Source organism: Eurosta solidaginis, chromosome X (genome assembly GCF_040869045.1).
Source record: "Eurosta solidaginis isolate ZX-2024a chromosome X, ASM4086904v1, whole genome shotgun sequence".
Classification (NCBI taxonomy): domain Eukaryota; kingdom Metazoa; phylum Arthropoda; class Insecta; order Diptera; family Tephritidae; genus Eurosta; species Eurosta solidaginis.
In genome coordinates, this window is record NC_090324.1 from 174,591,348 (window position 1) to 174,607,922 (window position 16,575).

At 36.6% G+C, this 16,575-nt stretch overlaps 1 protein-coding gene and 1 pseudogene across 1 annotated transcript in view; both read right to left on the reverse strand.

Annotated features, from left to right (window-relative positions):
- Nucleotides 1-14,044, reverse strand: part of LOC137235269 (fibulin-1-like) — a 790,573-nt gene extending 776,529 nt beyond the window's left edge. The window contains exon 1 of the mRNA XM_067758332.1: nucleotides 13,675-14,044. Coding sequence (XP_067614433.1) covers nucleotides 13,675-14,044 — 370 coding nt within the window. The remainder of the gene's footprint in view (nucleotides 1-13,674) is intronic.
- On the reverse strand, nucleotides 320-1,046 carry LOC137234733 (very-long-chain (3R)-3-hydroxyacyl-CoA dehydratase hpo-8-like; annotated as a pseudogene).
- Nucleotides 14,045-16,575: the final 2,531 nt, after the last annotated feature.

Sequence of the window (16,575 nt, forward strand, 5' to 3'; positions counted from 1 at the left end):
GTTTTGTAATGTTTTTTATCGCTTTCCGACTTGTCTGGGAGGTCCCAATATGTCACTGCTGACTCTGTGTTTACCATAACTAAAGAATGCCGTCTCAAATATCTAGGTCGTAAGAGGGTTGAGCAACGTGGGTTTACGCTCTGTCGCTAAATGTGTTCGGACCGTTTGGATATTGTTTTTTGCCTTTCGCAGAGGCGCACAGCAATGAGTTATATTCACACAACGTACAAAAGATGCCTTTGTTGCTTGAAATTTTGAAATTCCCCGAATAAACATAAACTTTTGCTCCGATGTTCTTTCTGAAACAACGCCGCAAAGGCTATTTGGTTTTTTGCGTCTTGCTGCTACCTCCGCCACCCAATATCTTTTTGCGTTGAGCAAACATGTGTAAATACATTTGAACGAAAAGTGGTATATACAAAAGCATAACTATCCAAAGTAGTGCAAAATAGGAAAACGTTGCATTCCATTTATTTGGCAATTGCGCTGACCATACAGTATTTCTTCTTGCATAACTTTGTGCCCACCAGAAACACAAAAGCTCTCCCGTTACCCCAATTGCATAGAGTGCAATAAACGTTGTATATCGTAGGAAAACAACAATATATGGCATACAATTTAAAATATTAAGTGCATAATAGCCATATCGTATAATTTCAGTAATAGCCCATGCGAGCAGCGCGATCGGCAGACCAGGTGATGTTTTACCAGTCGGTGTAGCCATAAAAACACCGATTACAACCATCATTCGACTCAATACTTGAAAAGTTGTTATAAGTGGATTTGACTTTACCAAACCAAATGAGGCATATAAAATCTCAACAAATGCTGCATTTTTGAAAAACTATTACTGCAAGACATGTGTAATCCCAAAGATCTACTTGTGCACGAAATTTTTGTCCTTGAAGGAGATAGTAGTTTATCAATTGATAGAGAATATAGCTCCAACCCACCACTTGAACGGCATTGTATACGAAAAGATAAACTTTGACCGCTACACTCTGTTGCTTTGGTGTTGACTTTGCTGGAGACGCTTTTGTCGTCATTTTTGTGCTGTCATATATTATACAACGAATTTGCGACGTCTTCACACTTTCACTAGTTTTTGTAAAGTGTATTTATTGCTGAAGCGAAATATCTGAGATACCAAATTTGTTTACTAAAAACAAGTCTATTTGGTTTTTTCTTTTTGTGGCGAAAATTTTGCAACTATTTTTTAGTTTACAGGAAATAATTAAAATTTACTGGTTTTTTCCTTCAAAATTTTCCACAAAATCCATTGAAAAATTAAGAAAAGTGCACTTGTATATTGGACAGTGATCAGTGGGGAGATTGTGTTGGCATGGCGAATTCATACCATTTTTTATTTACCACCCTCTCGAAATCGAGTCTTTCACTCAGGTGGTGCCAGCAAACCACCCAAGGTGTAGCAGGGTACCTGAAAATATAAAATAAATAACAATAAATGAAAAGAAATAAGAAAATTTATAAAATTATTAAAAGGGAACGATACCGGCATACTTACCCATCACACATTTTTTTTTTCTTCATAAAGATAATTCATTCAAAAATGTCTGTATACTCATTTCCATGAATGAATGACATTTTTGAATGCCACTCGATGACATTTGCTTTTGTCTTTTCTTACGCCGTAAACACATTACGCGCGACCCCGTGGGAATACAAATCGGATCCGCGGGATCCAATACACTCGAGTGTTACGACCCGAACAACTTTAGTTTTTTCGACAAATGAAAATTTTGTTTTACTTTGACAATGTGGTGCATAAAAACACAATCAGAATCAGCTTTCTTGTGAAAAAAAAAAGTGAACCACTCGAGAGCGAAATAATTTTCGATTTTATTTGCATTGTTTTCTTTGTTAAAAGGTTAGTGAAAAATCAAAATTTCAAACATAAACTCCCTAATCTTTGGGGAACAGTGGTCTCACTTTCATGATAGAAATTGTTCTTGTGTGTTTTGAAGTTCCGATAAAGTTTCGGCAGTCCTTTTAGCCTGGAACCCAAACAAGTCCTACGCGAGCTAGGTAGGTGCCCGACACACCCTACCAACCACTATGGTTCGGGACACAAAGAAAAAACAAACAACCAAAAAAAAAACAAGGGGAAAAACTTTGTCCATTCGCCATACCAGCTGTCAGCTGACCAAGAAATACACGACAGGGTTGCATGCTATCTCAGAATGGTAGGTGCAGATAGAACGCGTCGTGGAGAACGCATCGCCAATCTGCAAATTTATGTCAGGTGAAAGTAAATAACGCATCTCTGCTTGGTAAAAACTGTATTAAGTGCATATGCTTCGATTATGCACTTAATTTATCTATTCTAACATACGGTTTGTAATAAAACACCTCCGCTTCACCCAACCAACCTCACGGCCGCTCGACCCCGGTACATCCATAAAATGCCACAGTTGCCTTGAGAGCGATACGACAAGTTATACGCTGGAACGGAGACCTCGGCCTCTTCGTCAGCCCAGAAAAACCTCAAACCCTCGAGTCTGGAACGGAGACATCGGCCTCTCCATCCGGAACAAACAAAAAAAACAAAGAATACCAAAAAAAATGGTGCCATTCTGGAACGGAGACCTCGGCCTCTTCGCCCAGCCTTACTGGCCATCGATTATACATATATTACATTCTGAACTTCTATATATTAGAGTTACGTATAAACCAAACTTTTCCGCATCTGATTGCGATCCCCCCAATGCAACTCTGCAAATCGATACTCGACGTAATTTATAACCACACACACCATCACCGCCACATGCATGTGCACGCATGTACATGCACGAGTATGTGTGCTTTTTGTCAGCACTCATGCATATGCATGTCGGGGTTGATGTGTGGGTGCCTTTCCCCTCCAAAACGGAGGCTTTTGCGGGTCAACGGTTGTAGCTTGCTATACAACCGGCCTCTAGGATTCTAACAGCCAACGCGTACACATCTGCCGCCAACGATCTCTGCCGTTTATCAAAGGTAATATTATTTCCTGTATATTTAATATCTACCAATAAAATCACAGCTATTATAAGGAGAAATCTCGTCTTCTCTTATTTATTTTCAAACACCCCCGTTCTTTGAGATCGACACGGTGCGCCCACCTCTCGCAAGGATCAGACGCACCCCGGCCGAACTATTGCAATGTGAGTGCAATCAATTGCTCCTATCGTACATTTTATACCGAATTTCCGGAAAACCCTACAACTGTATACACAGCTTTTAGTTTAAAAATGTTCGCTAAAATATAACTACCTATACCCTGTTTTTACAATGTTCTCTTCTTCGACTGTGCGCGGAAATTCGACTTCTCTGCCCTTAACCCTCACAATAAGGTTTGACAAAGCCTTCAAACTCCGTGAAAAGGACGGTTGGCTTATTAGCAAGAGGTAACTGCGATGTGTGGGAGGTTGGAAAGGACGTGATTCCAAGCCACCCACCCAGATCATTTCGTATTTATTAATTAAAAACAAGTAAGAAAGGTTAAGTTCGGGTGTAACCGAACATTACATACTCAGTTGAGAGCTATGGTGACAACATAAGGGAAAATAACCATGTAGGAAAATGAACCGAGGGAAACCCTGGAATGTGTTTGTATGACATGTGTATCAAATGAAAGGCATTAAAGAGTATTTTATGAGGGAGTGGGCCATAGTTCTATAGGTGGACGCCATTTAGGGATATAGCCATAAAGGTAGATCAGTGTTGACTCTAGAATGCGTTTGTACGGTATGGGTATCAAATTAAAGGTGTTAATGAGTATTTTAAAAGGGAGTAATCCTTAGTTCCATAGGTGGACGCCGTTTCGAGATATCGCCACAAAGGTGGAACAGGGGTGACCCTAGAATTTGTTTGTACAATATGGGCATCAAACGAATGGTGTTAATGAGTATTTTAAAAGGGAGTGGGCCTTAGTTCTATAGGTGGATGCCGTTTCGAAATATCGTCATAAAGGTGGACCAGGGTTGACTCTAGAATGTGTTTGTACGATATGGGTATCAAATTAAAGGTATTAATGACGGTTTTAAAAGGGAGTGGTGGTTGTTTTATAGGTGGTCGCCTTTTCGAGATGTCGCCATAAAGGTGGACCAGGGGTGACTCTATAATGCGTTTGTACGATATGGGTATCAAATGAAAGGTGTTAATGAGTATTTTAAAAGGGAGTAATCCTTAGTTTCATAGGTAGACGCCGTTTCGAGATATCGCCATAAAGGTGGACCAGGGGTGACCCTAGAATGTGTTTGTACAATATGGGTATCAAAAGAAAGGTGTTAATAAGTATTTTAAAAGGGAGTAATCCTTAGTCCCATAGGTGGACGCCGTTTCGAGATATCGCCATAAAGGTGGACCAGGGGTGACCCTAGAATTTGTTTGTACAATATGGTCATCAAACGAAAGGTGTTAATGTGTATTTTAAAAGGGAGTGGGCCTTAGATCAATAGGTGGATGCCGTTTCGAAATATCTCCATAAAGGTGGACCAGGGGTGACTCTAGAATGTGTTTGTACGATATGGTATCAAATTAAAGGTATTAATGAGGGTTTTAAAAGGGAGTGGTGGTTGTTGTATAGGTGGTCGCATTTTCGAAATATCGCCATAAAGGTGGACCAGGGGTGACTCTAGAATTTGTTTGTACAATATGGGTATCAAAAGAATGGTGTTAATGAGTATTTTAAAAGGGAGTAATCCTTAGTTCCATAGGTGGACGCCGTTTCGAGATATCGCCATAAAGGTGGGCCAGGAGTGACTCTAGAATTCGTTTGTGCAATATGCGTATCAAACGAAAGGAGTTAATGAGTATTTTAAAAGGGAGTGGGCCTTAGTTCTATAGGTGGACGCCTTTTCGAGGTATCGCAATAAAGGTGGACCAGGGGTGACTTTAGAATATGTTTGTACGATATGGGTATCAAATTAAAGGTATTAATGAGGGTTTTAAAAGGGAGTGGCGGTTGTTGTATAGGTGGTCGCATTTTCGAAATATCGCCATAAAGGTGGACCAGGGGTGACTCTAGACTTTGTTAGTACGATATGGGTATCAAATTAAAGGTATTAATGAGAGTTTTAAAAGGGAGTGGTGGTAGTTGTATATGTGAAGGTGTTTTCCAGATATCGACCAAAATGTGGACCAGGTTGACACAGAACATAATCTGTTGGATACCGCTAATTTATTTATATATGTAATACCTGCCAAGATTTTAAGGGTTTTTTATTTCGCCCTGCAGAACTTTTTCATTTTCTTCTACTTAATATGGTAGGTCTCACAACCATTTTATAAAGTTTTTTCTAAAGTTATATTTCGCTTCAATAAGACAATCCAATTACCTTACCATGTTTCATCCCTTTTTTCGTATTTGGTATAGAATTATGGCATTTTTTCATTTTTCGTAATTTTCGATATCGAAAAAGTGGGCGTGGTCATAGTCGGATTTCGTTCATTTTTCATACCAAGATAAAGTCAACTCAAGTAAGCACGTGAACTAAGTTCATTAAAGATATGTCGATTTTTGCTCAAGTTATCGTGTTAACGTCCATGCGGAAGGACAGACGGACGACTGTGTATAAAAACTGGGCGTGGCATCAACCAATTTCGCCCATTTTCACAGAAAAATCTATGCCCCTACCAAATTTCAAAAGGATTGGTTAATTTTTGTTCGACTTATGGCGTTAAAAGTATCATAGACAAATTAAATGAAAAAGGGCGGAGCCACGCCCATTTTGAAATTTTCTTTTATTTTTGTATTTTGTTGCACTATATCATTACTGGAGTTGAATGTTGACATAATTTACTTATATACTGTAAAGATATTAAATTTTTTGTTAAAATTTTACTTAAAAAAATTTTTTTTTTTAAAGTGGGCGTGGTCCTTCTCCGATTCTGCTAATTTTTATTAAGCGTACATATAGTAATAGGAGTAACGTTCCTGCCAAATTTCATCATGATATCTTCAACGACTGCCAAATTACAGCATGCAAAACTTTTAAATTACCTTCTTTTAAAAGTGGGCGGTGCCACGCCCATTGTCCAAAGTTTTACTAATTTTCTATTCTGCGTCATAAGTTCAACTAATCTACCAAGTTTCGTCACTTTATCTGTCTTTTGTAATGAATTATCGCAATTTTTCGGTTTTTCGAAATTTTCGATATCGAAAAAGTGGGCGTGGTTATAGTCCGATATCGTTCATTTTAAATAGCGATCTGAGATGAGTGCTCAGGAACCTACATACCAAATTTCATCAAAATACCTCAACATTTACTCGTGTTAACGGGCGGACGGACGGACATGACTCAATCAAATTTTGTTTCGATCCCGATTATTTTGATATATGGAAGTCTATATCTATCTCGATTCCTTTATATATGTACAACCAACCGTTATCCAATCAAACTTAATATACTCTGTGAGCTCTGCTCAACTGAGTATAAAAAAAAATAACAGATTTAGTTTAACATGTTAATTTTGAAACAGTTATGAGTTCAAGGCAGTGAGTATATATTTCTTTATACTGTAAAGTGTGTAACAAGTATCTTTTATTTATTTTTGCTTTTTTTTTCTTTTATTCTTCTTTTTTTTACATAATATATTCGATACTGGAGCGCGAAAAGGGAATGGTAATATTGGTAGCAGCAAAATACCATGCACCCGGCCCTAAGGAAAAGATAAGATAATCAGTCGCCACCTGTAACTCCAGACAGTTCTAACAACTAATTTCGCTGGAATTCGGTATTTTCAGCCTATATTTACTGTTTCTGATCGGAATCACTCGCATTCCGACAGCATTAATATAACAATAATATTATATGATGTGAAACGAAAATAGGGTCAAACAAAAGTTGGAGCAGGGGGGATTGGAAATACGTCCTTTTCAACCTCCCATTATATTTTGAGCTGTGCTGATTGGAATCTTCATGCATTCCGACAGCGTCTTTACTAAACAAAATTGAGGGGTGATTGGGTACACGTTATTTTCAATTTCCAACATCCAAAGACATGTTTAGCTGTGTTGATCGGAGACCAATACATTCCGACAGCTTAAAATACGAACATAATTGAAAAATATAAGTTCCAAATGTTGTTGCCTTAAGCTGGAAGCACTGGGGGATTGGAAACGCTTCCTTTCCAACCTTCCTTAAATGAGTGGCTCCCAGACTCGTCCGTTTGTCACGCCAGTAAATATGCTGATCGGAATCACATGGCATTCCAACAGCATATTCAATAGAAATAAGTGATTATAATTATGAATTGTACTAGTAGTTAAAGTTTTGGGCCTAAAAAGCCGTAATAATAAATAAATTAAATTAAATAGTGCAGTGATTATTGAAATCTTGACACAGACAACGAAGTGGTTAATGCTTTTGAAAATTCGATCTACATTGTTTAATAAGCTGCGCTAGCTCGCAGTTCCGTGCAGAAATTACGACAGCCACGTCGTCTGCGAAAGCGAACAGAAATGCGCTTTCTGGGATGTGCAAGCAAAGGAGGCTGGCATACGAAGCATTACGGAGGTCGGGACCAAACACTGATTCCTTTGCTGCTTCGCCTCTTATCCACACTTTTATCTGACCTTGATTTGACTTGAGTTTCGTTTGTGAGCCAGCGATCTTTTAGGTAGCCCCCAAATATGGTTAGTAGAAGAGGAGGTACCTTAAAAGAATGTTTTATCGCATCGAGCATGTCGTCCCACCCGACGGAGTTGAAAGCATTTTTCATGTCCAGCGTGATCAGTAAGAAAACCGGCTTAGCTTGGCTTTTCTTACCCCATTTGTTACCTTGTTTTTGGCATCTCTGTATGTGTTTATTTTTCAGAATCACTAACTCCAATAAAATTATGAACAGCTGCTAACTCCCTAAAATTTCAATACATTGCTTGCATGCTGTCATGCAAGAGAACTTTTTCGTTTTACTGTGGAATATTGGTGGATGGAGTTATCAGCTTTTACAGCACCGTCGACGATATATTGGTATTGAAAAGGGTCGAAATCAGATTATATCCACGCCTGCTTTCAAAAATGGAAAAAAGAAAAAATACTTAGCAAATACTGCTGAAGTGGCGAAACATGATGAGTGGCTAAAAAAAGTTACGATGTACAATATAAATTTATTAAATTTTTTTAAAATTGATGGCGCCGCCCACATTAGGCAGAAGAAAATTTAAAAGTTTTACAAACCGTTAATCAAAAGCCGTTGCTATCACTTTGCAATATGGCAGAAAAATGGATCTTGTTATTATATATAGCTCCGATCAAAAGCGGATAAGGACCACGCCTACTTTAAAGAAATGGGGCTTTAAGTTTTAATCAGACTTGTCAAATTTGAATTAGCATTAGTAATCAAATAATTAGATGCCTATTTTAATATCCAATGATTATTTCAATTGCTTTCCGAAAAAAGAAATTACTGATTACCATTAGAAAAAAATCAAAAAAAAAATCATGATTTTTGACGATTATTGAAAAAATCAAAAATAATCAAATGTAATCAAAAATGGTTTTTTTTTTTTTGAATATTATTGATTTTTTTGGTTACTTTTGATTTGTTTGATTTTTTTTTATTATTTTTCCGCTTTGATGCAAGAAAAAATCTTGTTTGTGGCATGCACAGGATAATTTCTGTAAAGTGTTGCCTTTTTGTTGCTATTCCTTTATGCACCATAAGGTACATACAATTCTATATGGCTTTAATCAAGAGCTTAGGAAACATTGGATTTATAGAAAACTTTTTATAAGCAGTACCTACGTCCACTATTATATCAATTTTATTATTTGTATTTAATTAGTGAGACACGCAGTTTGTAATATCACAATTCGTTTTAGAGGTATGGTTCCTTCGGCAAAGTTTCTTATTTTGATCCCTAGAATACGATTTTCACAGAGCAATGAGCGATTTTTAAATCGACCCGCCCTATTCTACAGGTATAAAGGAATCGAGATAGATATAGATTTCCATATATCAAAATCATCAGTATTGAAAAAAAATTGATTCAGCCATGTCCGTCCGTTTGTCCTCCGTCCGTTCGCCGTCCGTCCGTCCGTCTGTCCGTTAACACGATAACTTGAGTAAATTTTGAGGTATCTTGATGAAATTTGGTTCCTGGGCACTCATCTTATATCGCTTTATTAAATAAACGATATCGGACTATAACCACGCCCACTTTTTCCATACCGAATATTTCGAAAAACTGAAAAATGCTATAATTCATTACCAAGGACGGATAAAGCGGTGAAACTTGGTAGGTGGGTTGACCTTATGACGCAGAATAGAAAATTAGTAAAATTTTGGATAATGGGCGTGGCACCGCCCACTTTTAAAAGAAGGTAATTCAAAAGTTTTGCAAGCTGTAATTTGGCATTCGTTTAAGATATCATGATGAAATTTGTTAGGAACGTGACTCTTATTACTATATATATTCTAATTAAAAATAAGCAAAATCAGAAAACGCACATGCCCACTTTTTAAAAAAAAATATTTTAAAAGCCAAATTTTAACAAAAAAATTAAACAACTTTTCAGTATATAAGTAAATTATGTCAAATTAACTCCAGTAATGATACGGTGCAACAAATTACAAAAATAAAAGAAAATTTCAAATTGAGCGTGGCTCCGCCCTTTTCCATTTAATTTGTCCAGAATACTTTTAATGCCATAAGTCGAACAAAAATTTGCCAATCCTAGTGAAATTTGGTAAGGGCATAGCTTCAATTACGATAACCGTTTTCTGTGAAAATGGGCGAAATCGCTTGAAGCCACGCCCAGTTTTTATACACAGTCGACCGTCTGTCCTTCTGCTCGGACGTTAAGACGATAACTTGAGCAAAAATCGATATATCTTTACTAAACTTAGTTCACGTACTTATCCGAACTGACTTTATCTTGGTATAAAAAATTACCGAAAATTACCCACTTTATCGATATCGAAAATTGCGAAAAATGAAAAAAAATGCCGTAATTCTATACCAAACATGAAAAAAGGGATGAAACATGGTAATTGGATTGGTTTATTGACGCAAAATATAACTTTCGAAAAAACTTTGCAAAATGGGTGTGACACCTACCATATTAAGCAGAAGAAAATGAAAATGTTCTGCAGGGCGAAATCAAAAGCCCTTGGCAGGAATGTGTGGCATTACATATATAAATAAATTAGCGGTACCCGACAGATGAAGTTCTGGGTCACCCTGGTCCACATTTTGGTCGATACCTCGAAAACGCCTTCACATATACACTCCCTTTTACAACTCTCAGTAATACCTTTAATTTGATACCCATATCGTACAAACAAATTATGGTCACCCCTGGTCCACCTTTATGGCGATATCTAGAACTAAGGCCCACTCCCTTTAAAGAATCAATAACACCTTTTATTTGGTTCCCATATCGTACAAACACATTCTTGAGTCACCCCTGGTCTACCTTTATGACGATATCTCGAAAAGGCGTCCACCTATAGAATTAAGGGTCATTCCCTATTAAAATACTCATTACCACCTTTCATTTGATACCCATATCGTACAAACACATTCTAGAGTCACTCCTGGTCCACCTTTATGGCGATATCCCGAAATGGCGTCCACCTATAAGAACAATGGCCCTCTCCCTTATAAAATACTCTTTAATACCTTCAATTTGATACCCATGTCATACAAACACATTCCAGGGTTACCGTAAGTTCATTTTCCTACATGGTGATTTTCCCTTATTTTGTCCCCCAAAGCTCTCAGCTGAGTATGCAATGTTTGGTTACACCCAAACTTAGCCTTCCTTACTTGTTGTAATTATACTCAGCTGAGCAGAGCTCACAGAGTATATTAGTTTTTTTTCGCATAACGGTACCCCGTAACGGCATAAACTAATCGAGATAAATATAGACTTCTATATATCAAAATGATCTGGGCGAAAAAAGAATTTCATTTAGCCATGTCCGTCAGTCTTTAAACAAGATAACTTGAGTAAATTTTGAGGTATCTTAATGAAATTTGATATGTAAGTTCCTGGGAACTCATCTCAGATCTCTATATAAAATGAACGAAATCGGACTATAACCATGCCCACTTTTTCGAAATCGAAAATTTCGAAAAACCGAAAAAGTGCGGTAATTAATTACCAAAGACGGATAAAGCGATGAAACTTGGTAGGTTGGTTGAATTTATGATGCAGAATAGAAAATTAGTAACATTTTTGAAAAGAGTCACCGCCCCTTTTAAAAAAAGGTAATTTAAAAGTTTTGCAAGCTGTAATATGGCAGTCGATGATGAAATTTGGCAGGAACGTTACTCCTATTGCAATATGTGTTCTAAATAAAAATTAACAAAATCGGATGACGAACACGCCCACTTTAGAAAAAAAATTGTTAAAGTCAGATTTTAACAAAAAATTTAATATCTTTACAGTATATAAGTAAATTATGTCAGCATTCAACTCCAGTAATGATATGGTGCAACAAAATTAGAATCAATTAATTCGAGCTAATTTAATATCTAATTGCATTAGCAGAAGTCAATTAGATTTCTAATTATAAAGGTAACCCAATTTTTTTTGGTAATGGCAACTAATTGCAATAAGGTTTACCATTAGAATAAAAATTTCAATTATCTAATGGGAATTAGTTGAACTATTTCTAATTGTTTAATGAATTAGAGAATATAAACCAATTGCATCAATTGCTAATTCTAATTGGAATTTAACATGTATGTTATAGAGTCACCCCTGGTCCACCTTTATGGCGACATCTCGAAAACGACATCACATATACAACTAAGGGCCACTCCCTTTTAAAACCCTCTTTAATACCTTTAATTTGATACCCATATCGTACAAACACATTATAGGGTCACCCCTGGTCCACTTTTATGGCGACTTCTCGAAAAGGCGTCCTTTTTAAAATACTCATTAACACCTTTCGTTTGATTCCCACTTCGTATTAACACATTCTAGATTCACCCCTGGTCCACCTTTATGGCGATATCTCGAAAAGGCGTCCACCTATTGAACTAAGGCCCACTCCCTTTTAAAATACTCATTAATCACTTTCATTTGATATACATGTCATACAAACACATTCCAGGGTTACCCTAGGTTAATTTTCCTACATGGTGATTTCCCCTTATTTGACAAAGGATGAAGGAAGATCTTTCCAAAGAACGTCACCCTTGGTCTACAATTTTGGACTCTTATCGGACTCATAATTAAAAGTCCGATATGAGTCCGAAATTCTCTGTCTTCGCATAGATTTCAGGGGTGATTAAAAAAAAATTATAAAGAAATTCGTTCAAATTTAACCAAATTTTCATATATAAAAATAAATATTCAAATGAAACGAATTGATAGCTGATGAAAGATAGCAGAGGCAAGTTGTTCCACTTTTTAGTATTACCATTTGTATGTATCCATGAAAAAGACAATTTTGTTTCCAAAGCTCTCAGCTGAGAAAGTAATGTTCGGTTACACCGGAACTTAGCCTTCCTTACTTGTTTTCTCTAATATCGAAAACAAAAACAATTGCACATGCAATATGAGCATGTCTCGCTAATTAAATACAGATAATAATATTGATATAATAGCAACAGGTGAAGTACTGATTATAAAAGCTTTGCTATAAATCCGATATTATTAATCAGAGCTCTTGATGACCCACCTATAAGTATTCCACACAATTAGGATTAAAAATATATAGAATTAGTATGTTCCTAATGGTATATAAAGGACAAGCAACAAAAAGGCAATGCATAGAGACCAATTGCAAAGCAAGCAGAAAGGCATTCATATGGCTGCGTGGATAAAGCCATCTGAGTTTACGCTAGTATAAAGTATGAATGTTGGAGATTTCGATTTCAATACTCAGCTCCCTAGGAGCTAGCTGAAGAAGAAGTGAAAAACTCCCCTGTCGGATATTCGGATTCTGAAACTTTTAAAGGCTTAGCGCGACCTCCGACTTCACTACACATTGTATTCATATTTGCCTTTGGTATTTCCACTCACGATACCTCTATATCCACACCTCAAACTATATGTTTGCGACTTGCATATGAAAATCTTTACTACTTATCGCAGGTGTTCCGTAAAAACCAAAGCATTTATTTCTGGATGCAAAAAGGTGCTATTTACCATAAATTTTTTTAATAACTATATGATTTTCTCAAGCTTTGCCAAGTTTTACCGGTATAAGGGGCTACCAACTTTAAATAAAACTTTAAACTATACCTTTGGCCAAAATTTGTTTTGGGATTTTGCGACGGGCAAGTTCTTTTGTTCTTTTGTGTCTTCAATTAAGTACAAAGGGATAAATCCCAATTTTATTGGTCAGGATGATTAAACAGCTATTTGTCTAGAATCAACCCCGACATACGTAATGTATGTTCTGCGTGACATGTGTCTCCACATGACAGCAACGATCTTTTCAGTTGTAATGTGGAACCTATGCCTCTAGCACCAACGTCCTCATTTAGAGACTTCTAGTTTCCTTGGTCTCCCGCTAGAGGACTTTGATGACAATTTGTGAGTGGTCGCACTGTTAACACAACAACATTAAACAGCTGTTCATTGGGTTCATATATTTATGCTGTATTTGCAGTTTATATGAGATTTGAAGATTTTAGCTAGTATATTGAATTAGGTTTTGTAAGATGCCATTTCATTGCCAAGTGCCTATTGTCCTACAACTTACCAACACAAAGATCCAGGTGGTTTCGACGGTATCCTACCTCACACGACTGCAAGACCTTTTTATCTATGGTACGCGTAATGTTTTCTTGTAAGTTATTTAGACTATGTGGAGGGAACTTATTTTGGTTATTATAAGACATGACATAAGACCAGCTGGACGATGACAAATTGGCGGGAGGGGTAGTTACCGTAGTTGGAGGTATGGCTGTGAAAATCCGCTGTGTATCGGTTAGCTGAGCGGCAGGTAATAATCTTCGATGACATCGGAAAGAGCCCTTTGTGTTGTAGCACGCATAGCCGTTGGGACAGCTGTGTGTACCCAAAGTGCACTCGTCATCATCTTTTAAATAAACGGAAGATAAATAAAACATTTAAATATTTATTTGTCAGTTAATTGCTATTTTAGTAAAAATATAAATATTGTTCGTCTATTGGAAGGTAATTTATTGCAATAGTTCAACATTTGTACGCTATACCCTCAACATTTGTAAAAATTTTCAACTAAACTATATTTATATTTTTTGTACTACCGACAGTTTTCTTTATTTATTGTAAATTTGTTTTTTGGTTTCGGGTTTACAGTCCAATAAATCAGAGGCGTTTATCTGGGGTTGTTTTCATGGCTCCCGTAATGCTAAGCATCGATAGTCTGCATACCCCCTCTAATTTTTTGAGGTATGTTGTTTCTATGGTAATCCCAAGAATCATGTTCCCAAACTCTGTGCTAGTCATGCTCGGAGGTGCATAGCAACTAAAAATTTATATTCCTTTGATTTTTGTCCACGTGAGTCCAGCCACTATCGGTGTCATTTCTTCCTGCCGAAGAAGTTTTCCTGTGATCCAAATTTTGGCTTTCCCCGCCGAGGCCGTGAGCCAACTTTGCTCCTGCTTATTTCTGTACGGCTCAGAGAGTACCGCTATGTCAAATCCACCTTTAAACATTATTTGTGAGAAAAAAGTCTTGGACCGTTTCACGTTGGTTTAAATTGAGTTGCAACAATCTCACAGGGAAATCTGGCCGCTTCTTTCCTGTTGTGTGCATCTAAAGCTGCCTGCCGAATGCTGTCTCCCATATTTCGGTACTTCTGAGCAGTTCGCGGCCTTACGTTCTTCTTGACCCCATTTCCTGCAAAGTTTTGACCTATCTATAGTTTCTTTGCACTTCTGAGCTACATATCCATAGCCAGTTGGATCAGGCCGTTCTACCCTGCACTGCTGATGGACCTCATCGGGCGCAGTAATCTCATCGACGCACTCTGGAAAATAAAGGCCAGTTTCTGATTAAAAATCAATAACTTTTTTATTTTTGAATATTATGTTCTAAAATTTTGCACATATATAGAATAGGATATATGGCTCAAATGGAATGTAATTTATTATGCCTTAATTTAAAACCATACCATATCACACCAAATGGAATGTAATTTATTATGCCTTAATTTAAAATCATACCTTAAAAGATAAAAAAAATTCAAAATTATAAAAAAATATCCAATATTGATTTTTTAAAAATGAATACTATTATTTTATGCCTACAAAAACCAAATATCAAATAATGTATCAAAGTCCACAAGTCAATTTAAATAATAAAAAAATACAAAAATGGTGATTGAAATTGAGCACAGATTAAATAATTAATTGTAATGTTTACTATTGTTATTATACATATACATATGTTTATTATGTTATTTATACCTGATGAACTTCGGGATCTAAAATTAATTCGTTCACTTTCAAAAGATCTAAGGTGTCTTCATCAAGTTCCTTCACGTTTTTAGTATACAATTTTCTAATGCTGGTTATGTAAGGATCTGAAATATAAACAAGAGTGTGAAATACGTCCTCGTTTGTAGCGGATTTTGATCGTTTTCTAGCATGATGTTAACGAAATTTTTTATAATCCGTATAACGTGATTCTTGTGCATCTTCCGAAGGTTGACCAATAGGAAGTACTGCAAAATGCTTTATGACACTTTCTCCATGAATCAAAATTTTGTGATCTGAAGATGGCATGTAGTGTTATTCATAATTGCTCACATAGATCCTGGCAGTCTCCATAGCAAAACTGCCAAAATTTTCATCATTTATCATTGAAAGAGCTTGCAGAATTATGTAAAGTCGTTTAATCAAATTCATATCCACTCCTGTAATTTCAGCAGAACAGCGTGCATTGTCAAAAATTCTTCTGGAAGTATTACCGTCATTAGTATTTCCACTTACTTGCCTTGGTTTGTCGATGGTCAAGCCTAGCTCTTCACGGAAACGTCTTTGTACCAGGATTTTCTTGTCTTGCTTTAGTCGTTTCTTTGTTTCGCTTGTGGCTCACCATGTTTGCAAAGACAGATTATAGGAAATTTGTAAAATCATTTCCATACAACGAATCCAGGCGTTTAAAGTAGACACTCCATATTAATAAGAATCTTCATTTGCAGGCCTAGCAGTCACTTTAGTCAAATCGTTCATTTGTCCCGTAGTACAAATATTGTGCTTTCGTTAAATCCAAGTCAATAAATACGCTCAATGCTTCTTCATCTGTAAACATTTTTGTCTGCCTTGCGTCTTCTATGAGACTCGAGAATGAGGTCTTATTTTCACTGTCAGCAAACCTAATGTTTCCAAAAGTTTAGCTACAGTTTCTTCACCTATCAAACGTAACCCTTGAAGATATGCATTATAGACGTGTTCAAATCCATATTAATTAAGTAGCATTGTATTTTTTCTTCTTTTACTAGTACCTGACAAATCTGGATATGATACGAACGGTCTCCTACTTTTTCCAGAAGAAGTAGATGGTGTGGAGTCGGTTGTAACGTCTTCAGATTTCGGTAAAGTTACTGAATATTCTGATTCTAACCAATTACTGTTTTCATTAAAAATGTATCCCATTTCCGTGAAGCTTCTG